Raw genomic sequence first — 24306 nt, forward strand, 5'->3', positions numbered from 1 at the left:
CAAGGACAGAATCGACAACCTTTGTCTGTTAAACCAAAAAATTACATGTACATGTCCTATATCTAGCAAACCAAACGATTACATGTACATATCCTATACCTGGCAAACCAAACCATTACATGTACATGGTCTATGTCTGGTAAACCAAACCACTACATGTACATGCCCTATGTCTGGCCGACCAAACGGTTACATGTACATGTCTTATGTCTGGAAAAGCAAACCATTACATGTACATGTCCTATGTCTGGCAAACCAAACCATTACATGTACATGGCCTATGTCTGGTAAACCAAACCATTACATGTACATGCCCTATGTCTGGCCGACCAAACGGTTACATGTACATGTCTTATGCCTGGAAAAGCAAACCATTACATGTACATGTCCTATGTCTGGCAAACCAAACCATTACATGTCCTATGTCTGGCAAACCAAGCCATTACATGTACATGGCCTATGTCTGGTAAACCAAACCATTGCATGTATATGTCCTATGTCTGGCAAACCAAACCATTGCATGTATATGTCCTATGTCTGGCAAACCAAGCCATTACATGTACATGTCTGGCAAACCAAACCATTATATGAACATGTCCTATGCCTGGCGTACCAAACCTTTACATGTGCTGTGTTTTCTCTAAAATATCACATATCTATCTATGTTTTGCTTGTGGGGACGGTTTTATGGTCAGGACGAATCTTCTTCTTTCTTACCCGAAAAGAGAAATTGTAAGAAGCAGAAATTGACACTGATTTAAACAAAAGTCTTCAAAACAATTTAAACAACGTGTACCTTCAAACTGTAGTGTAAACTACCATACATCACCTGTTCAGGGATTAAGGGCCGTAATCAACAGTGATCTGAACTTTCTTTTCTCTCTCTGAATGAATAAATCTGACTCATATGTAATTATCAGTGCATTCACATGAAGTGCTCACACAGGTGGAACATTTTTTTTCGGCTTGTGATATTTGGCTAAGATCTCCACGGTGCAAGAATTAACATGTTAGTGTAACACATGACTACTTCCTTAGTAGTTATTTTTGATATGATTTATGTCACCGGGCTAACATTTCACACGAACTTATTACACATTAGGTAGAAGTATCATGAACAATAAAAAAAATTATGCTTGGAGGAATAAATGCATCAGACTTGTATCTATACATACAAATTTTCCGTTCTCCAAATTTTCAAATAACAGATATTTCAACTATTTCTACTTGCACCACACTCAAAACATATCTTCCATGCTTACTATTTCTCATCTGAACTCTTGTTTCAAAAGTCCCTGGGTTAATAAAAAACAATAACATGGAAACAAAAACATAATGATTCAACTCTTAAAAAAAAAGTTCATAGTACACAACCAATAAATAACATGATAAATAAATAAATAAATAACAGGTCAGAAAACAGTTTCCAACAAAGCCAATGTAAGACAAAACTTATGCATGTCTTGGTTTCTTTCTTAAAATGGTGACTACTAACCTTTCTTAAACTGACCACATAACATTTCAAATACAGATGACAAAAACGTAAGGTAAAAAATGCCATTTCTTGTTGAACTTAATTACTATAATTAGTTATCAATGATTACAAATACATGTAAATGTATTCTTAGATGTATCTTATTTGGCAGTAAAACCACTTCTCTTCTCCAGGTACAAACCACCTCACTTAAAAGATATGCAGAATCTGCAATAGCTGGATTTGAACTCACGACCTCATTATTCATGGGCGAGTGAAGTAGTGAGTGTAACCATAGGGAGAAATGTTTTAGCTCACCTCATGTACTAAATCTTATCATTGTTTACTGGCATTAACAATTTATTTATTTACTGGACACGTGTTTAACGTTGTTTTAATGATTTAAATTTTTAAGTAGAAAGTGCACCATTTCATATGTTGAATATGATAATCATACATACATGTACTGTATATAATTGACATATTCCAAGAAATTATAGGATGCATGAAACTGCATCTTTTAAATAAGTACTGGATTGCTGAAAATACATTGTATGAGCAATCAGACAAGATTCACACAGTTTTTTTTTTTGTTCAAACAAAGATATATCAGCACATCTTCTTGGAGCAATAGAGTTTATGTGACCTGAGAAAAGAACAACGTGATTGGTTCACCATTATCCAACAAACTGTCACTTCTGCGTTCACCTTCCACACCACCATGTCAAAATCTCTACCATCTGTTATTGTGATATGAGAGAGGTCACTTGGTCAGTTCTCATTTCCCAATAGTCCTGGTTTCCACACAGGCAGGTAAACAGGCACGCATTCCACATTCAGCCATACCAATATCGCCTCTGCCAGCAGCAATTTTGATGACAGTGCTCAGTATACATTTTCAAATATTCCTGCCCTCACACGGACGCATAACACGGGCGCATAACACAGGCCCATATCAATATTGCCTCTGACAACTGTCTTTGTGAAGAAAGGGCTCAGATACCAAACTTTCTGGTTTCCACACAGGTACACACTCCATATCTGGTCAGTACACAATAATCTGTGCCAGTAATTACTTTCATACATGCCACAGCATCTGCTCCACCTTTGAATCGCTATCAGATGAACGCTGTAAATCATACAGAAGAGACTGAATTACAAAACAAAAGAATTTTATCATCTATTTAGAAGTTACATTGTCTTTCCCATATGTTCACAAATTTCTGTCTTTGATAAGAAATTCTCTAAAAAATAAAATGATGCTTTTATTTTGTACAGAAATTTTCACTGTGTCACTGTGACATTTCTTAGGCATTCCAAAAAATTCAGGGTTATTGAATAGTGTTTAATAGTGTGATATTAATTTATCCAAAATCTTGGGCCATAAGAACTTACATGAACTTGACCCCTCTCCTCTTTATCAGCCAGCCTATGGATGTCAACCGAAGTAGCACTGCCTGCAAGTGGGAAATAAAGAAAAGCGTTACAAAATAGACTCATAGACTGAAGAAAGCTTACAAAAAAGGCAACACTTCTTCTTGTCATTTACATTTATTTATTTATTTAAATTGGTGTTTTACGTCATATTCAAGAATATTTCACTTATGTGACAGTGGCCTGCATTATGGTGAGAGGAAATCAGACAGAACCCAATGTTAACCCTCAACCATCCACAGGTTTCTGACAGACCCTCCCACATATGGCCGGAAAAGAAGTCAGCATGAGTGGACTTGAACTCACAGCGACCACATTGCTGGGGTTATATGTTATATATAAACAGTCCTGTTTGGATACAATAAAAATATTGTTAAAAACGACTTAAAATTTCAATCACCGATGAGTATGTTCCACATTTTGCCTGATTCTGAGGACTCTATTGATCTTAGAAAGGTGTTTAGAGCTTTGTTTGGATGAAAAATGTTTCAGCACCAAAAGTAATATATAACATTATTTTGCCTTTAAAAAGTGCACTTTTTGCAGTGAAATTTGAGCTCATGCCCCATACTTTCCATAATTTCTTATAGAAGATAATATACATACAGTAACACAATCTCAAAATTTCAGTAACAAGGTCTCAATGTTTTCAGTAACAGGGTCTCTATGTTCTCTGTAACAGGGTTTCAATGTTTTCAGTAACAAGGTCTCAATGTTTTGAGTAATAGGGTCTAAATGTTTTCAGTAATAAGGTCTTAATGTTTTCAGTAACATGGTCTCAATGTTTTCAGTAACAGGGTCTCAATGTTTTCTGTAACAGGCTCTCAATGTTTTCAGTAACAGAGTCTCATTGCTTTCTGTAACAGGCTCTCAATGTTTTCAGTAACAAGGTCTCAATGCTTTCAGTAACAGGGTCTCCATGTTTTCAGTAACAAGGTCTCAATGCTTTCAGTAACATGGTCTCAGCGATCGTGTAGTTATATAATGTCCTTTGTAATGTAAAGCAGTAACATGTCAGTTCTGTTCCAATGTTCAAACTGTCATACAGTGTTTAAAGAATTTTGCGAAACCATAGGAAGAACAAACTAAACTCTTACTTGTTTTGACATGTTTAATTGTTCCATATTCTTTGAAGAAGCCATGTTCAGAGGGTGAGCTCCCATCACTGCTTTCCCGACTGAGTGGGCCGGCCCTGTGCGAGACAACCGACGGTCGCGGTGAGTGTAGCGGTGAACAGTAGATACTGTGAACGCTACTGCTACGTGTCATAGATGAACGCTGGAGCACCTTGATCATTGCCTCTTTCTCCGAGAGCTGTGTCTCCAGTGATTTCACTCTGGAGAAGCAAAAAAAAAAAAATTTCACTCATTGAGGGACAAATTATGGTTTGACTGACTGCTTCAGAACGTGGAAGGCAAGTAAACCACCAACCTTTGGCAGGTGACTGATGAACTTACCCACATGTGACGTACAGGGATGCACACCATCTTGGTGGAAGGCGAATAAACCACCAGCCTTTGGCAAATTCAAGCATGTGACGCACAGATACACGCCATACTGGTGGAAGGCAAATAAACCACCAGCCTTTGGCAGACGACTGATGAACTTTCTCACATGTGACGTACAAGGATGCACACCATATTGGTGGAAGGTGAATAAACCACCAGCCTTTGGCAGATTACTGATAAACTTTCAAGCATGTGACGCACAGAGGTACACACCATATTGGTGGATGGAAAGTGGTCTTCAATGAACACTAGACTAAGCAAACGACCACACAAGTGACACTGACAGCTTGTTCTCACTAAGGTCCCACGAGCTGTGAAAGTAGGAGGCTAGCTTGATATGAAAATAAATATAATCGTGACAAGATTCTCTCAGTGCCTTACCTGGCCTCTAACTCAGTAACTTTCCTGTTGGCCTGGTAGAGCTCCTCCATGTTTTTCAGTTTATCAGCTTTGGCTTCTGCGATGAGTTTCTCTGTTTCCTTTGAGCTATGACTCAAGGCAACAAGCCTTGCATCCCTGAAAGCAAACAAAAAAAGGATTTCATTTAAGTAAATGACATGATGTTTTGTCATGGGATATCGTCAATTCAGGAAATATTTCAAAGAATTTTACCATAAGAGAAAATGGCAAGAAAATAATTAGAACCAAATGACATTAATTTTATATCAGAAAGGTATCTGTAGACAAATACTGTAATTTTTTAACCTTTTTGCTTGTTTGCAAGACATTTATTCAAGCATATTCTGAAGGCATTAATCTGTGTTGACTGAAAAAAATCATAGTTTTTGTGATCTGCCAATCTAACCAATGTAGTTTTGTGCCCAAAATCAAATTAAAGTTGCACAGAGAGTTGCTCTTTCATATACGAAAAGATGGAGGAATTAAGATACAACGCTTCTTTCAAGAAAAAGAAAAGAGACCAAAACTTACTTTGTTTCTCCTTCTAATGACAACTTCTTTGCACTTTCCTCCAAGAATCTCTGTTCCCACTGAGAAAACATCACAAAGTTATTACTAACAATATGGAAAGCCATTCTACTTGCAACAAACAAACCAACCTCTGAAATAAAGAAAGTTACCCTGACAATGCTAATGTCCTGTATAAGACAAGTAATGTGGATGTTTGTTCTGTCTTAAGAATTTTGAAAGTGAATGTAGAGCAACTATTATCAAAGATGTCTGATTTGTACTTGTGCTGGCCAGATAATACCAGAACTCTCCCCCATTTAACACTATGTGAAAAACTCAAACCAGTTTCTACAAAACAAATTGCCCTGTCAGCATTTTGTTCTTTTGTTCCAGATTAAAATTGCAATATCTGCTGCTTCCATGGCTTTGGACAATTTTTATCAGGGGAGGTAATGATTGCCAAAAAAACCTTGACTATTTGTCTCACCTTTATTAACTCTCCTTCCAACTGTAAAAGTTTGGCATCTTTCTGGTGGCAAATCCTTCGTAAAGCCCCCAAATCTGTCTCATGTTCGGCTGACAATATACCAGTCATCCCAGACTAAAACACAAAAAAAACAGCCTGATTTAACAAATGAAGCCTGGTGTTTATCACATGCAGACAGGATCTGCTGTGTATAAAAGTTAAAAAGTATCTATGCCAAATATGTACAATAAAGATCTCAACGAAATGTTCTACAAAACTGAAGTCATTCACAAGCAGATGCTTCTGAGGTCAGAATTTCAAGTTCAGTGTTGTCTTTAGTATACATATAGTGGAGTTCAAGAAGCTTCACTTACCTCCATTGACCTAAAGACATCTAGCTCTTTCTCCAGTTTATCCTGAAGTTGTTGTTGTAGCAACTCTCGTTTTTCACACGTGGACTGTAGAGCAACCAGAGCTTTCTGTAACTGGTCTACTCTCTCCATGTACATCTGCTTTTTCTGACACTGCAAGAAGGATAGGTTATAAAATGTTTCATTGACTGTTTTGATTGACGCTTAAAAGATGCAGAATTGGCTGGTGTGAGAGACAGGCAAGTCTCGGATATGTCCAGCTTGAGACGAATTTTAGGTATGGCAGTTTTATTCAAAGGTGGCAACAGCCGAAAGATTTAACGTTGGAGATCCTAGCATAAAAATTTATAAATGCATGACACTGCAGTTTGAACAAGGAAAAAGTTGTTGAGTACAAAAAAACGAAAAAAAAAAATAAAAAGAACATATATTTTGATCTGTCTGATTGTTATCAAATATTTTTTCAAACATTCTTCTAGGTTTTCTTTCTAATATACACGCCTCTCATCACCCACGATAGGGGGTAAATATTTCACACCATATGTAATGCCAGAAACTCCTTTTGGGACCAGCCCATAGAGCTCACCTCCTCTTCCAGCCGTCCCACGTTCAACTGTGCTTCTGAGAGTGCGGTGTCCAGCATGACAATGTGAGACTGTTGTTGTTGTAACATGGACTGATGTGACCTCAGCTCCTTGTCCAAACATTCATTGCTGGAATTCAACTCTTTATCTGCAAATACAAACCCACAATTTGATTTTTTTTTTTTTTTTTTTTGATTGGTGTTTTACGCCGTACTCAAGAATATTTCACTTGTACGACGGCGGCCAGCATTATGGTGGGTGGAAACCGGGTACAGCCCGGGGGAAACCCACGATCATCCGCAGGCTGCTGGCAGACCTTCCCACTTACGGCCGGAAAGGAAGCCAGCATGAGCTGGACTTGAACTCACAGCGACCGCATTGGTGAGAGGCTCCTGGGTCATTACGCTGCGCTAGCACACTAACCGACTGAGCCACGGAGGCCCCCCCCACAATTTGAGGTGAAACTAGATACACTGTAATACAATATTACTACCAACCATTAAAACTGTCAAACCGCCCCCCCTCCCCCCCCCCATCAAAAAAAACACACGACTAGGGTCTCAAATGTTTGCCTGGGGATTATTTTTGGTTTGAACATTGTTTTCATTATATCATATCAATGTCTCCTGGTAGCAGGTTGGCAAAAAGGTCGAAATATTTATACAAGCAGTGCTGCCTCAGTGATACAGCATGCCAAAGACGCATACAAATTCCCACACTACAGACAAAGGGGCAGTACTCAGCATATCAGTCTTATCTCTAATGGTGCATTATATTATAAAAATTTCCTGGATCTGAATCCAGATCACAAACAAAATAAAATTGATTGGTGCTCTGCCTTGCATAAAACTTCATCCAAAATCTGTTGGATCATGTTGGATACATATAATAACAAATTCTCTATTTCATAAAAATGCATAATTATTTTAATGACAAATCCATACAGACAAACCAACAAATAAATAAACACCTGCAAAAATATAACCTCCTTGGTGGAAGCAAAACAGGCTAACATGGAGAAACTTACTATGGGATAATGCTTGCATAAGATCAGCTTCTTTCTGAGCCACGTCGCGCTGCATATCACTTCCACTAGGACTTAATCTCTGAAAAAAAAGACAAAAACATTTCATAATAATAATCATATCATCATAATGTCATGAACTCCTGGTATGATCAAGCATTCCATCAGCAATTAGTTTGTTACAGACAACAGCCATTAAATTATACTTAAGCACCCCTGCAAATAAACCATTGAGTTGACAGTTAATTTGCAAATGAATTTTATATTTGGTCAGAAAGGTTTTACCCTAGTTATTGGAAAGTTTTTAAAAGAAAAATATTAACTACATCAAAAGTCTAAACTGAACAAACATACCTCATTCGTCGAACGAGAAACCATCTTCTCCAGTTGTTCTGGAAAGTAAATGTATAAAATCATGTAAACATCTTTCTGTAGAAACAGTGATTTCACTTCAAAATTTCCTGCCTTAGAGAATTGAATGTTCAGACAGCTGAGCTTGACTGGGTCCTGAATACTGAAATCTTGTACACGGTTCTTTCCAACAGCAGTCACAATATCCGCCTATTTACAGTCTTCCAGTGTACAAAAGGCTGATTGTTGAAGCAACGGCTGACAGCTGAACCTTATGCATTGCTGAACCCAAGGCTGACCGCTAAACCAAAGAATGATGGCTGAACCTATGGCTGATGGCTGAACAATAGGCTGACAGATGAACCAATGGCTGATGGCTGAACGAAAGGGTAATGGGTAACAAAAGGGTGACGGCTGAACAAAAGGGGATGGCTGAACTGAAAGGTGATCACTGAACCGAGGCTGATTACTGAACTAAACACTTACCCCTCAGCTGCCTGTTCTCAGACTTTAGCTTTTTAATTTCTTCCTCCATCCGCATTTTCAGGGCACCCTCGAGTCGCTCTCTTTTCTGTGAGGATTTCACTAAAGATTCATATGACTCATGTACTCTCTGAATTTCAAGTTCAAACTGAAATGAGAAATAAGCAAACCGTGTCAACTTACTGTCACCTTGTGATCACATCCCACAAATGTTTAATGACTCTTGCATGACACATCACCTTAATTAACTTGTGAACTGGCCCCTTTGTTTATTTATTTGCATGTTAATATATATGTACCAGTATTTACTTATTTATATGACTGGCGCACTCAAAAAATTTTCACTTACACAACATTTATCCGGCATACAAGCTGAGGAAACTGAAGAGCTCAGAGAAACTTTACTTTTTGTGAGGTACATTATAAACTTCACCTGAAGCTACAGTCAAAGTTAAACAACTATGTGATGGGTATGTGCAGTGAAAGAGCATTTCTGAAAAGAAGGGCAAGAGTTGTGTCCCTTGCTGAATTATTGGCAATGGATGCTTTTCCCTCCAGAGACTGCAATATGCATGGAAAATGAGATGGATATATATGCTTCATGCACTATGCACTTGTCAACTTGGATAGAAATGGATATGGGTCTTGTATGACAGACAATGGTCTCCTGTAGTACCCCAGAGCAGAGTGAAAAGTGAGTGAGTGAGTAAGTGAGTGAAAGCTTGGGGTTTAACGTCCTACTTAACAATTTTTCAGTCATATGACAGTGAGTGAAAAAAACGAAAGGATGATTCTTGCTTAGCCTAACATTTCGAATGGTATTTCGAACCCACCTTTTGTAGCTTAGAGACTTTGTGTTCATACTGGTTCAGCTCTTCCCTCAGATGCTGATTGTCCTCTGATAGCATCTCCACCATCTGAGATGCCCGTGTGGCAATAGCAGAGTGATCCCAGTCTTCAAGCTTACCAGATAGTTTGCTGAACAAAATGTAAATAAAACATATATAAAATTTGATTGATTTCTTTGACTGGTGTTTTATGCCGTACTCAAGAATATTTCATTTATACGACTGCAGCCAGCAGACTGGTGGGAGGAAACCCGTGGCCATCTGCAGGTTGCCGTCCGACTTTAAGATGTATAGCCGGAGAAGAACCCAGAATGAGCTTGACCTGAACTCACAATGACCGCATTTGTGAACATACATAAAAAATCAAGGGTACATGTTTGTAGTTGTGGATTATATTGATAAAAGCATACATGTAGCTGCTGACCATTTGACAGGAAAAGCTACGCAAGTTTAAAGCAAACATCGCAAGACACTTTGTTTTCAACCGAATTACATTGTTGAACTAATGAGTTCAGTTAGAAATTGAATACATGTATATTAAAAATTGATTGGTCAAATCTATATTAGGTCAGGTTATATAGGTTTTGCTATAGGTTCAAAAATTTCATCACCAAATGCTAAAATTTTCTTTTCTTTTAGGCTATACATGTAAGTTAACCATCTGTGACAACATTAATCAATAATTTAAACAAATTAATTCAAATTTAATTATTTTACACTTTTCCATGACCAAAACACATCTTTTAAAATTTACCGAATGAAAAAATGGCTCAATACATCAACATCTTTCCATAAGTCATCGTGATGATCATGTTGACTATAAAACACTCGTGAGTAGACCACTAGTTAAGAAGCTATTTAATTAAACACAATCTCCCTCGTTACATGATATTTAAAGTTTTGCTCAGGTACTAACTTAACGACGCTAAGCACACAGACGAAGAAGTCAGACGAAAGCAGATTTTCTCTGGCATCAGCACCAGCATACCTTAGCTCCTGTGAAGCACCAACTTTTAAATCTCCTGACGAATAATATGGGTGCTCAGGTCGTGTAGTCTGTAGCGCTATGTAGCAAGCAAGTTCAGGCTGTGACCTTGAGGTCTGAAGGTCAGATTTGTCAATTAGTTCATATGACCTTGATATGTCTTTGGCATCCATAGAGGGATTCCCCATGGAGCGATGTACTGGCATCCCTGGGTACTCAGGGGGTGGGGGTAAATGGGTATAGTATGTCACTCCTGGGGCATTCACACCCATGTGAAGCTGTTCTGTATTTTGCGTCCATAACTGATGTGAGTAAGCGGCTGGATTGGGACCAGTCTGGTACATTGCCAGTGGACGGCTCAGTTCGTGTGGGGCTGTGACGTGGGGGAGGGACACTGCGTGAGTCCATTGCTGATGTGGGTCAGCACAAGTGGTGACCGGTGCCTGTATGTATTCCTGGCCCGTTTTGCCCACGAAGCTTTGGGGCATGCCGAGGCGTGCCAAGATACTGTAACCCGTGTCAGGGTCGTGAAGGTCAAGATTAGGGCTGAAAACATTTTCCTGAGTATTCTCCTGGCCTTGGGGTTCCTGCCGCTGAGATGTGGAGAGGTTCTCTGACGAGGAGAGTGACACATCCGTACTCGTTTCACTGCCAGAAAAACTCTTCCTTGTGCCTGTAACAAAATTGTAAACATCAAAAAGTGTAAATATCTGCAAATCTACTTAATGCTAGGTTACACTGAATATATTTATCTATTTGCTTGGTGTTTAATGCCGTACCAAAGAGTTTTTCATATATCACTATGGTTAGGGGATCTCCGAGCCAAAGCAACTGACTCAAGGCCGCAGCTGAAATGCTCACCCACAGAGGAATTCATGCATGTGACCTCACTGGTCTGATAGTCACAGAGAGACAGCTGGTCGGTGAGGGCTCTACATTGTGTTTAAGTTCACTTTGTTGAAATATGAGATCTAAAAATCAAAGAAACTGAATATTTCTGTTCTTATAGAAAACTTTTCTGGGCTTAAGCCCTACTTAAAACATCTCAATTATGCTTTGTTAACACTTGATGTAAGCAAGGTGCTATGACAAAGAGCCCATGTGCATGTATGTTGGGCATTACTAAAAATGAGACAAAATGCATGACACCTCACCACACAGAATTGTTACATAACTACTGGAAAATACTCTCCCCGCAGCAGGTCAAATTCATTCATACCTGGCTGGTACAGTTGCTTAGAGTGACCTGGGTATGGAGGTGGCTCCCTCTGTTGACAGGGCTGCTGCATATTGAGTTATCTCTCCTGGTTCCTAAGGCTATTTTGCTCTTCAATCACCTTCTCTGAAATGATTGAATAGACTAATAGATTAATAAACTTGATACAAATCTAGACATAAATTATAAGTGAGTCATCATCTAAAAATTACCTGTTTTGGGCCACCAATGACATATTTTCAGACTGATAAGGGATGAAAGCCTAGAGTCTGGGTCTCAAAATATTTTATAGCACAGTTATCCAATCCACATCACCCGAAAACCAGGTTCAATGACATTTTTTATGTGAGATGGTATATGATAATGTATATGTGCTTGTGTCCAAACACACCTCAAAACTGCTCTATAAATGTACACAGTTCATGTAAATACATCAATCTACAATTTTTAAGACATTTACATCTTGTAGTCAAAAAAACAAAAACCTGTCATTCTTGAAAATCTGGGTTATTCTGAATTAGTGATATGAACAAATGGCCAATCAATATTGATGACAACATGAAAGGTACAGCAAGATGAAAGAAAGTTACAACACTAAATACCATGTACAAGAGGGAGAAAAAAGCACAGAATGTCTTAATTTTCTAGATCAGACAGTTCTGAAAGTAATTCAAATTCATCAAATTTGAAAATTTCATAATAAAAACAAAAGGGATATACACTTCACCACAACTTGGAGTAATTCAGTCTTAAATAAATGTATCTCTAAAAGCAATCTAGTCGTGAATGAATATCAATTCAAACGATGCAAAATTCTTTTCATTCTTGTGAAAATTAAATTAGCATTTATTTATGTAGCAGTCCTCAGGGTGTTCATTCAGTTTGTCATGTTTAATTTAACACACCTTCTGAACAGCTGAAAGATTATAAAGCAGGTAGAAACTCCTGTACAATAATATTTTCGGTACTGGTTTATCAGATTGTGACATAACCATGTCTTGCTCCTTAGACAATTTAGCCCATTATCAATTATTATGAAATAAGCAGGATTAAAGACTTTTTAACTGTCTTTTCAATACTTTAAAATCAAAATCAGGGATTCTCTTTTTTAAATTTCATCCTTTAAGTTTGAAAATCAATGAATCTTTTTTTCTATCTTTGATCTGGAACAATGAACTTAAAATGACCCTCAAAAATTTCCTTAAGGAAAATGAAAAATAGTATCTGGAATATGGTTACACAGTTAAACAAAACTAACCATCAAATGCTCTCTCATGATATGAGGAAATGAAATGCAACTTAGATAAATTACCGTTATCTGTAGCTGTTCATTTACATTTTGATTACTGTCATAATGAGAAGCTAAATTTTCTAACAGTATATACTTGTATGAATTCATGTATGGATGCAATATAATGAAAGCCCCGGGGGTCATCTGATGGCGGGGGTGGGTGGGGGGGAGGGCTCTGGTGAGGTAAGCAAAATGAGTATTTCCTCATTCGGCATCAAGCAGAGAAATGTGATCTAAATTACATCCGAAACAAGCCTTAAAGTTCCTAATTTTTGATGATGTTTTAGTAAGGACATTATAATCATAAATTTGACTCACTACAAAAATTGAAGATCACTGGAAAAACTGTGGTTATGGTTAACCGTTTTGTAAATCAGGATGATCAGGCTATAAGGCAGACAAATAGGATGTCTACGGTACTAAGACTACATTCCAATGGCTCGAATGGCATTTTAATTAGCTTTTGATGCATAAGAAGAGCTCTTTTTTCAATAGAGATAAAAATGGTGATAATGCCAGATCCTTTGTGGTTGATATGCTAGACCAAGATGCAAGAACTCATAATTAAAACTCCAACTAACATGTACCATGAATTTATAATTAACCATGAGCAAAAAAAAATAAATAAATAAAATGAAGGAAAATGGAAATGAAGAAGCCGTAAAGAGATAACATAGTACATATATGACAATGACTAACTATTCACGAAAGAGGGTCCATAATGTGGGAAACATAGCAGAAAACAGAACAAACACTTTAATGCCTTTAAACACTTACATGTATTTTCATAAACCAAAAGATATAATAGTAAACAGATTATTTTTTCCCTTATTTTAAAAGTTGGTCAGCTTCAGGACTCCCAAAGTTTGAAATCCTTTTTAGTTACTTACAGAAAACACTCTTATTCAACTGACTGATTAAGGTCTGGTATAACAATTGTACGTATGATGACAGCCTGATTCTTCAACCTTTTCAACCAATGCCATCAATATTTTGAAACTTTCTGAGAGAACTATGGCATGTAGAGAAATAATCTGGCCAGTTTTATGCATCATGCTTCCATAGGTTTAGCCAGGGGTGGGGGGGGGGGGGATCTCAATGTCTTTGAAACGCCCTATTCTGACAAAATTAACATGGGAGAGATGAGGAAAATAGGAGAAAATTGGTAACGAGACAACCTGATTTCAAATTCTGGCTAAATCTATGCTTGTTTCTGTAGTGACACATACAAATAATCATTTGCACAATAATTGTATACATAAATTCCACTAAAAAAAAGAGTAATTTGGGGGTTGAAGAAAAATTTGGTCAAATACGGAAAATTTAATTTTCAGGGACTCTGACTGCACAAGTTCGAAACATCATAAAAATCCACTAATCTTCCATTGTTTTAATGGTAGCTACATGTACTACACAAATTTTGACCTGTAACATTACACCCAATTGGTATTTCAGGGGTCTCAGGAGTTCATGTATATTTTATATAGGCCTAACAGGGTGGGGGCTTTTGTAAAGCTAAACGACGTGATTTTATGGTAGGTTTCAACGCCATCATTCAGTTGATAGTCAGTTCCTACAATTAATTATTCTTTAATTATTATGTCCAAATTAATAATAATATAATAAAAATATGCACTTAGACGCATTATCAATACTTGTGTACAACAACCGTGAGGTATAATTCAGTTATCGTTTGATCAGTCGATGACAGGCTACTGACTGGAGACAACATAGGTGCTTCGCACCTGAACTGGTACATACATGTAACGTGTCGTGTAGGCCCAATAAACATATGTTCATTGCACACATGTTGTAACTTATTACTAGCTGTAACTGATAAATTGCTGATGAGATAATCCGTATCTGTCTGCAATGCTTAACTTAAAATTTCAACAATTCTTGAGAAAAAAAAAATTTCTGTGTTAAATCATTTTGATTTTTGTGCAACGGTTTCCGCGCTAAACGCCGCATTTTAGTCACCATAAAACTGAACTGCACACAGGAAAGGCTGGTATTTCAAACAATGTCACAGATGTCTCAACCCGTTTTCATAATTGAGCGTAACAATGGGCAGATCTTAACAAGAGGCGCTTGGTGATTTAGACAAAACAGTTTGGAGTAACAACAACAACGCCGCTGTGTAATACACATGTAGTACCGTACAGTCAGTATCCCATAAAGTGGGTCGTGGGTGTTACGCTATTGTATATTGCACTTACCTGCATATTGTAAGTAAATCCAGCCAAACCACTGCACATGCGATTTAAAGATGATTTCAACCACTCCGATTTAACTTTGAAAGTTGTCCAAAAGGTGTAATTTTCTTGTGTTTTCCGCATTTAACAACGGTGAATCCTGTGCTCGGAGATATCCCACCATAAACAAAGATGGCCGCCCCTAAGTATGTCAGGAATTTCCCTGCCGTGACGTCACAGGGTGAATTCCTTTTCGGCTGACCGAGCATACAGCAGGGGTCTAAACACACACAGTTTACATTTCATCGGCACGGCGAAGATATTCCCCGGGCATAACAGATAATAGAAATGAAGCGGAAAGGCTTCCGTGGTATGCGGTGTAAACAGGCTATACATTCCCGACTTGAGCTAAAAGCTCTAAACACGTTTTTACATTCACAATGCAGGCAGAACTTGACTGTCAGCTTCGGCCACGATTGATTTATGGGATTGCACATTTTAAATGGGCCTACCAGTGTTAAAAATAGGCTGATGAATTTTTACATGGTAAATTGTGGATCGCGAAGAATTTTTGTTTCTTTGTTACTCTAAAATTAAACAAGATAAAAAGTATGCCAAATCCGTTATGCCTGCACGTGTACGGAATTCACCGTTTGCCGGTAGAACCTATATAGACGTTCACACAAGATACAGCCAAATAGAACTAGCACCCCTCCCCCCCCCCCCCCCCACTATATATATGGGGCTAGTCGGTGTAATGTACTTGTCCTAAAAATCTGGCCCAAAAAGGGTATGTTTGGAGACAAATAACTGTCATAAAATAGTACTTTTGGCGATGAAACTAACTTTCCCAGTACATGTACCTTAATTACAAACCTTTCTAAAAGATCAATAGAACTCTCCAAACCAGCCAAAATGAGTATCTCGTTCCATGATCGAAATTTTAAGTGAAATGCGGTACAGTTTCTGAATGGTAAAGATTAAAAAATGGGTGTCTACCAATTAGTATGAAACTCGTCTGAAATACACTGTAGTTTTGTGATTCATAAATCTAAAAGCTTTTTGTCCCATGCCAACCATTTTCTGATTTTTGTATTGTCTTTTCTATATATATATTTTTTATATATTATGGGTTATTGGTGTAATTTAGGATTAAGAATATAATCTGCTTATACATGTATCTTAATCCCAGGCGTACATAATACAGGAGTTTGTGTAGGCCTAGACATCTTTGATAGGTTCTCGTCAATCTGACAAAGAGGAAAGGCAAATTTAGTTAACACAAACTATTATAAACATAAATCCACTCATGCAAATATATCATAAACTCTGATCCCTCTCCCACCTTGCAGACTGAAGAAACCCGGAATCATATTCAGGCGATTGCCTTGATTTGTTTATGTAATTCCCCTCCCAGGCACTAAACTGCCGTGTGTCTATATAGATGTGCTTACAAGACGACAGTCGCACATTCCGACTGTAAGAGACATCATGCTGCAATGCATGCATGATGAGATACGCATGCTCTAAAAATAAACACCTGATATAGTTTGGACTCGCCTCACCTGTTCACATGAATCATCAAGATATGTGTGTAGGCATTATAGCTTCCTATATAAAAACCGGATTCATTTTACTTGCATACAAATTCCCATATACCCCTACACTGGTGTTTAGTGAAAAAAGAACGGATCTATTTGCATAGTGAAATGTTTATTTTTGTTCATATTTTTGGTTAGTTTTTGTTCTTGCTTTTAATGCTATTGGTATTTATTACTGTTCTAATCATCATCACTATCACTTTTTTATTATGGTCATCATCATGCTCATCACATCATTATTACTATCATTATAATATTTCTTTATTTAGTTATTTATTTATTTATTTCATTGGTATTTTACGCCATACTCAAGAATATTTCACTTATACGACGGCGACCAACATTATGGTGAGATGAAATCGGGCACAGCCCGGGGGAAACCCACGACCATCCGCAGGCTGCTGGCAAACCTTCCCACGTACGGGCAGAGAGGAAGCCAGCATGAGCTGGACTTGAACTCACAACGACCGCATTGGTGAGAGGCTCCTGGGTCATTACAATTGGCGTTTTAAACCGTACGCAAGAATATTTCACTTATACGACAGCGGCCAGTATTATGGTGGGAGGAAAACCAGACAGAGCCCGGGGAAACACGCGAACATCCACAGGTTGTTGGCAGCCCTTCCCACGTACGGGCAGAGAGGAAGCCAGCATGAGCTGGACTTGAACTCACAACGACCGTATTGGTGAGGGGCTCGCTAACCACGTAGGTCACGGGGGCTCCCATTATAAAATTGTCACCATTATACATACTTTCATGGTTATAATGCCTCTGTTGTTATAATGTAGCAAATGTCTAAATATGTAGTAAAAGATTCAGATATTGTTCTTTGTTTTCAGTTAAGCGCACAAAGCCTCTCATGCAAAATTCACATTGCAATAAACTAGATAACAGCCACCACATATAAAACTCTTCCGCGTTCTTCAAGATTTCTGTAAAACATTTCCTAGTGGCGGCAACGATTTTAAAACGAACGTTGAGAGCGGCGCATGCGTTGCAAAGAGTAAGGAAAATACTTAGGCGAATCTGCGAAATTCTCATTCTCGGAAGAACTATGCAAACACAATCGCTTGTCCATTGAAACACGCGATAAAAAATGCGCCACCCACCAAGGGGAAATAACTGCCTGTCTATAGCCAATCCAGTACGTCATCTCTGTAACATTTCAAGTTCGAATTGGTTCATACATATACACGGGATGCTGTGAAAAATAAGATAGCTTATATTGTTGTACTGAACCACTAAATAATACATAGATATCACCTACAGCACATGTAAACCTTGTCGCGTGTACGTGTATGATACACATCCAGTGGAGTCATTTCTACAGTTATATAAAATCCAATGGTTTATTTCATTTATTTTTCTGGTTGGTGTTTTACGCCGTAGTCAAGAATATTTCACTTAGGCCTATATGACGGCGGCCGGCATTTTTGGTGGAAGGAAGCGAGACAGAGAAGTTCCAGGGTCAACAGCTTGTATGTGAATATATAAGTGTATGCAAATTATCATACACAGGGTCATATAATTATCTCTTTATGGTCAGATAATTATTTACCGCTTAAACGTCTCCATCCTTCATTACTGGTTCTATTAAGATATACCTGATAATTACCCGCAAGGCTTAACTTGGCTACCAGAAACCACAAAACCGTGAAATATTTACAGAAAAAAATCAAAAACAAACAAAACAAAAAAAAAAAACATTCACGTCCATGTGAACTTACTAGGAAACAGGTTTATATTTAGACAGAGGAGACCGAGAGAAAACATGTTATGTTTGGCTGACACGTATCAGCTGATATAAAGAAATGAAGTACTAGAATTGTGATACGAGAGTTGTGTTCAGCAGGAACATATGGTACGCCTATAGTGATGCAAGTCTTGACCGTATTCGTTGTATTTGGAGGTTCTCAAGCCACCTCACATAAAGTCTGCGAACCCTGAAATTCTGCAGAGACAAAGCAAAAACACATCCTTTGTATTGTATACGCAGAGCACATCTATAGTTACAAGTAGATTAGATTTAAAATATATAATTCAAATATTAAAGCAAATCTGAGGATACGGCTAAACAGTCTCAAACCCACTCTACAGCCAAACACACTTCGCACCTGATTTGTTTTAGCTGTTTGATTTACACAACAAGGAAATAAATATTTCCGTGTGAGGGAGTCCGTGTGGGTATGCTGTGTAGGTGGGTGTGGGTGTGTGTGTGTGTGTGTGGAGGGGGGAGGGGGGGGAGTTTGAATTTACAGCAGAACCTACATCTAGTTACAAAAGGATTCTCTGGATGACTCATGAATGCGTTGCATTCGTTTATTTATTTGCTTATTTCCGTACTTATTTTCTTATTTATTTATTTATTTATTTAGCAAACAAGTCATCACAAATATAATACAAGACGTTCATCTGACAAAGAACTGCCTAGGAGTCAGCACAAAGTGAATTAGGCAGTTTTAGGCTTGGCAACACCATTTATAAAACTAGTCCAAAGTTGTCCATAACATACTAATCTATTTAATAGATTTTGACATTTACAGGTGCTTTATTTTCTTATTTTACAGCCATCTAAAACTATCCGTTGCCTATCCACTGGGATAAATTCTTTCTGTGCATGTTTGCGCACATCGGATAAAAACCCATGGCAAAGTGGCTGCTTCAAATAGATGTACGTCAAGCTGCAAAATTCCATTCTATTCTCCCCAATGCCTCTACGGGCATGCCTTTTCTCGAGCTGTCACTTCGAGTTCGTATTCCGTGTGCGTTTTTGTTCTTTACTCATGCGCAAATGGTACACTTATGTCCTCTCAGTTTTGCCTCTCGGATGAAGTTTACCATTAGAAAATACTGCCATTATACATTGGTGATACACTATAAATTCCTGTACCATTATTTTGCACCGAGTAAAAATAAACCGAAACGTTGTGACCGGGGCGACTACAAGTTCTCCATGGACGTTTCACGCTGACAAAATGCTATGACATTACTTCCAGTGTGCGAATCCTGCTCTGGCATTTTCGTCTAGGCTTTTAAATTCCGAGGTTTCTCAGACAAATAAGTGTATGCTGAAAATGTGTAAACAAGTCAAAAATATGGGAAGCGTGTTTAAATCCAACTTTCTCTTCTTCGTCTATATAATGCTACAAGTCAACAGACTTATCACTTACATGTACTCCAGGCAATTCGATTTGCCCGAATGTACAGCAATCATTCCCAACGAAATAATGAACACAACAAATACTGAAATCGAATTACAAAGTGTCTGATTACTCAGAGAGCAGTCTCAAACTTTGTAGTCTTTGCTACTTTAGCATGTTAAATCAAAGAGTTTCATCCCCTACAGGGCTCTTTCAGCTGACCAATGGCAGAGCTGAAAAGGAGACACAACGAATGATAACCAGAGCAAAATAAGACAGACGCAAGACAAACTTTAGCCGAGATTTTATGATTCAAAAGTCAAATTTGTCTTTACGTTTATAACCAAAGCTCACAAAATGATCTTTTAATGGGCTTGTCCGGGAATTGAACCTGTGGCCTCCCGCACCCGAAGCGGAAATCATACCACTAGGTCAACAAGCCTGCTACGATTTCGTTTGACATAACTTATGAAAACAAATATGCCGATAAAACGTTTTGACATCAGAGAGGTAGAAATTTATTCGCTTGCTCATGTACGCTATAGGTCTTCTTTGTGCTACATGTATCTTGACAAATTGCATGAGATGGGTAAAAGAATACATCCGTTTGCCACTGTATGAAGTCATCATAATAGAAGTGAAATAGCCTTTTTAGGCAGAAGCTCTTTAAAGTGGACAAAGGCATTGAGAAATAAACATAACAGCTGGTCCAAAGATTAAGCTTGGGTTTGTGGAATGTTAAACATGAACGATTACTTCCCAAGGGCTCAAAATGTAAAACTGGAATTCAGGTCTATGAAAAGTGACAGCATACCAGTCTTTTTTTTTTTTTTTTTTTGAAAAGATTGAATTTATTCCCAATAAACGTTAACGAAAACATACATACACAATGACATATCAGTAACAGAGTAATATTGAGATTCACAGCGCAGCCCAGTTAAAAACAAAACATATCACAGACAAGTTGGGACTGCTGTGTGACACTTGTAATCATCAAATCACTTTGTTAGCGAAGTAAATAAACTAGCTTGTCATTGTCTACTCTGCAGAAGATTTCGTTGTGACACCAATACTTTTGAAGCATTGACCTATTTAACCGTTAGAAATCAACATGAACTCTTTGCATCTCTTTGCTTATTCTGAAACACCACTTCGTTTCTTGCACACCAAGTACAAAATTGTAACACTGTAACTATATATAACACAACAGCCCTCACTCCCGGACTAAGAGGAAAATTAACTGATTTGTAAATTAGTGTGTCCTTGTCAAGATTCTGCAAAACGCGACCATAAAGAACAAACACCCGGCTGAATTCCTGCAACACCTGAGACACAATATGACATTGAACAAACAAATGGTCCTGTGTTTCCGAACCAGAACAAAATACACAGCAGTCGTCAGTGGCGATATTACGCCTCAATAGTCTTTCTTTGATGGGCAAAATATCATGAACAAGCTTAAAACAGAAATTGATCAAGTTATGATCTAAAAACTTGTGGAAAACCGTTTTCCAAACAACACCCCATTTCAACTGCGGAGATGTTAGCATCACCCGTGGCGCCTGTAAGGCTTTCGTGACAAGCTGATCATAAATAACTTTACTAGGGTACATCACAGAAGGTAACGTTTGACCACTATAGAATTCCTTAAAAGCATTTATCGCAAACTGGTAGAAGGGTGTGTTACGTTCTGAGTGTGGGACACTGTGCATGGCAAATTCAGGACAAGCACTCCTCAAAGATAAACCTAACCAGTAAATCGCAAAATATTTCCAGTCAGCCTCAGTACCATAAACCAATTTTAATACATGTCGTACGGCTAAAGCTTTCGTTTTGCACTCAACATTATGAACATTTAAACCTCCACTCTTAAATTTATTGTGTACAACACCCCGCTTTAAACTCTCAGGTTTATTATTCCACAAAAATTTAAATACTATCTGCGTACATTGAGTGACACCTTTAGCAGGTAACAAAGTACATTGTGCTGTGAACCATAAAACCGCTAGGGCGACAGTGTTAATTAGTACAGCCCTCCCCCTAAGAGTTAAATATCTTTCACACCAAGAAGTTACATTCTTCTTAACTTTATTTAAGACACGAGTGCAGTTGAGTTCCGCCTGGTTTTTTCCAAAAAAAAATTCCACAAATTTTGGAATTCTGAACAGTATTCAACCCTTAATCAGGCACTAACGAACTATCCCAATTTCCAAAAGGTAGGACAGTGGTCTTGGACACATTCAGTTTTGCCCCAGACGCCCTGCCGTAATTTTCTGTCAAAGTAACCACTTCTTGCACGGAACTTTCATCTTAGAGAATTGCCGTAGTGTCATCCGCAAAGGTAGAAACCTTAGCCTGCTTAGTTGTTCCCGGCATGGCAACACCATTAATCACACTGGACTTCCTAAGCGCCGATATAAACGGCTCTAACGATAAAACGTACAACAGTGGAGATAGGGAACACTTCTGGCGGACTCCTCTATTTAAACTAAATTGTTCACTTATGTGTCCATTTACAATCACACTGGTGGAGATATTTGTGTACAGTAATTTAACCTATGCACAAAATTCGGGCCCAAAATTAAACATCTCTAAACATTTGAACAAAAAGGACCAATCAACCCTGTCAAAAGCCTTCTCCTGATCTAAGTTTAAAAAGCATGCCTTCAAATCTTTCTGTTCCACGTAATCATAGACATTACGTAAAAGATGTAAATTGTCGAATATACTACGACCTGGTATTCCACAAGTTTGGTTCTGATTAACCACGTTGTCAGTAACAGATTTTAAACGATTACACAAAGCTTTTGACACAATTTTGTAATCTACGTTCAGTAAACTAATAGGCCTCCAATTCCTTATGCCCGTTGCATTATTGGGGTTCTTACGTAGCAAGGTGATAAAACCACTCCGCTGGGACGGACTTAAACTGCCGGAGCGAAAACAACAATTGACAACTTCAGTAAATACATTGCCAATCAGAGGCCGGAACGTTACATAAAACTCGGCCGGTAAGCCATCACAACCAGGCGAACGGTATTTACACATATTATTTACACCAAACAAGAGCATTAGGTACAACGGGTGTACCTCTGTCACACTCCATGTCACCCACTGGATCATCCTCCGCTCTGGTAGCGTCAATCTCAGTTTCGTCATCTGCGCCCATTTCTCCGTTATCATCATCATCACCATCACCACTATCACCATCATCATCACTATCTACGTCAACATCATCACCATCTTCTCCTTCGTTGTCAGTTATGTTGTTGTCCTTGTCCAGTTTAACAATTTCCATGGCAGGCGGAAACTCTAAGTCATCGTCGCTACCGCCCCCAACAACGTCAACGTCAATTATGACGTCCTGATCGGGGCTTTGCACGCTCGCCGTATTCTGTACAGAATTGTTCACTTTGGACGCATACGTTAAAGCCCGAGCACAGCAATTACCACTTGCATGTTCCATCGAGCCACAAATACGACACGCTCGTGTACAATCCTTCACATTGTGGGGATCATCATGGGGGGGGGGGGAGAACCCCGAACAGTTATCGCACCATAAGGCAGAGCATTCCATGGCTTTATGCCCATTTTGTCCACACTTTCTACATTCGTAGATTTGCCCAGGGTATGTAAACATTACTACCTCACCCCCCAGGTTAATAAAGTTCGGCACATAGGCCTACCACGTTATGTGGCACCTGAACCGATATACTTGAATACCAGTTCGCACGCCCGCAAATTCCTTGTCAGAAAACCGCGGTTTCGTAACACTAAGGCACTCTCCGTATGGTTTCAAAGCGGACGCTATCAAATCATCCGACATTTCATCAGGAGCCCAGTGAGCAGTAAGGTTCATAAACACAGAACTGGCCGGGGTAATATTCCATACGGTGTCACCAGTAACAAACTTTTCCTGCTTCAACAGAGCACTATGAGCAGCCTGTGTGGCAACACGAACATAGAAAATCTTCTTCAGGTAATACTTTTGAAAACAGAGTATGTCAGATTTGATGTTGATCACACTTATCAAAGCCCCAACAAAGACTCTCTGGACGGCAGATGAAAAGCTTACACTGCTACGTGTAGACATAGCTACGGACAATGGCCTGTCCGGCTTGTTCAGAACAGGGAAATAAACAGGCTTCGACATTATCACGAATTTCGACTGGGCCACGGCCCAAATCCCACAAATAAAGACACCCTCAAACTGAGCAAAGTCTTGTCAACAATATGGCACAAAAATATTGTACAGAAACAGTCACTATACCTAAGGATGCCACCGATTAATTGCGCTGTAAGAAAACACGTCTTTACTCCACCTCCCCTGGTGTTTTTTTCCCATAAATTGAGTTTTTAATGGGCTTGTCCGGAAATTGAACCCGGGACCTCTCGCACGGGAAGCGTGTTTAAATCCAACTTTCT

At 38.5% G+C, this 24306-nt stretch overlaps 2 protein-coding genes across 2 annotated transcripts; both read right to left on the bottom strand.

Annotated features, from left to right (window-relative positions):
- Positions 1–359: 359 nt before the first annotated feature.
- On the bottom strand, positions 360–15325 carry LOC135479258 (angiomotin-like). The gene is made up of 15 exons (XM_064759070.1): positions 15164–15325; positions 11657–11779; positions 10441–11110; positions 9438–9582; positions 8608–8752; positions 8125–8162; positions 7774–7852; positions 6749–6894; positions 6166–6315; positions 5813–5926; positions 5347–5405; positions 4798–4932; positions 4006–4244; positions 2870–2931; positions 360–2603 (listed from the first exon to the last, which is right to left on the bottom strand). Exons 2-15 carry the CDS (start codon positions 11724–11726, stop codon positions 2553–2555), a joined length of 2103 nt encoding a protein of 700 aa, XP_064615140.1. The 5' UTR covers positions 11727–11779; positions 15164–15325; the 3' UTR covers positions 360–2552.
- A 6866-nt stretch (positions 15326–22191) lies between these two features.
- LOC135479770 (secreted acidic protein 1A-like) lies at positions 22192–23347 on the bottom strand. Its single transcript, XM_064759676.1, has 2 exons — positions 22972–23347; positions 22192–22307 (listed from the first exon to the last, which is right to left on the bottom strand). The coding sequence occupies exons 1-2, from the start codon at positions 23345–23347 to the stop codon at positions 22192–22194; spliced, it is 492 nt and encodes a 163-aa protein (XP_064615746.1).
- Positions 23348–24306: the final 959 nt, after the last annotated feature.

This window comes from Liolophura sinensis, chromosome 12 (assembly GCF_032854445.1).
Source record: "Liolophura sinensis isolate JHLJ2023 chromosome 12, CUHK_Ljap_v2, whole genome shotgun sequence".
In the NCBI taxonomy this organism is placed as follows: Eukaryota; Metazoa; Mollusca; class Polyplacophora; order Chitonida; family Chitonidae; genus Liolophura; species Liolophura sinensis.

What these genes read in the sequence shown, in the direction of transcription:
- LOC135479770 (XM_064759676.1), bottom strand. Translation starts at nt 23,347, where the DNA reads ATGGAACATGCAAGTGGTAATTGCTGTGCTCGGGCTTTAACGTATGCG. An exon ending in TGACATGGAGTGTGACAGAG is followed by an intron (nt 22,308 to 22,971) that starts GTACACCCGTTG and finishes TTTTATCGTTAG; the next exon opens with AGCCGTTTATATCGGCGCTT.
- LOC135479258 (XM_064759070.1), bottom strand. Translation starts at nt 11,726, where the DNA reads ATGCAGCAGCCCTGTCAACAGAGGGAGCCACCTCCATACCCAGGTCAC. An exon ending in GGTGCTTCACAGGAGCTAAG is followed by an intron (nt 9,583 to 10,440) that starts GTATGCTGGTGC and finishes CATTTTGTTCAG; the next exon opens with CAAACTATCTGGTAAGCTTG. An exon ending in GTTACTGAGTTAGAGGCCAG is followed by an intron (nt 4,245 to 4,797) that starts GTAAGGCACTGA and finishes TTGCTTCTCCAG; the next exon opens with AGTGAAATCACTGGAGACAC.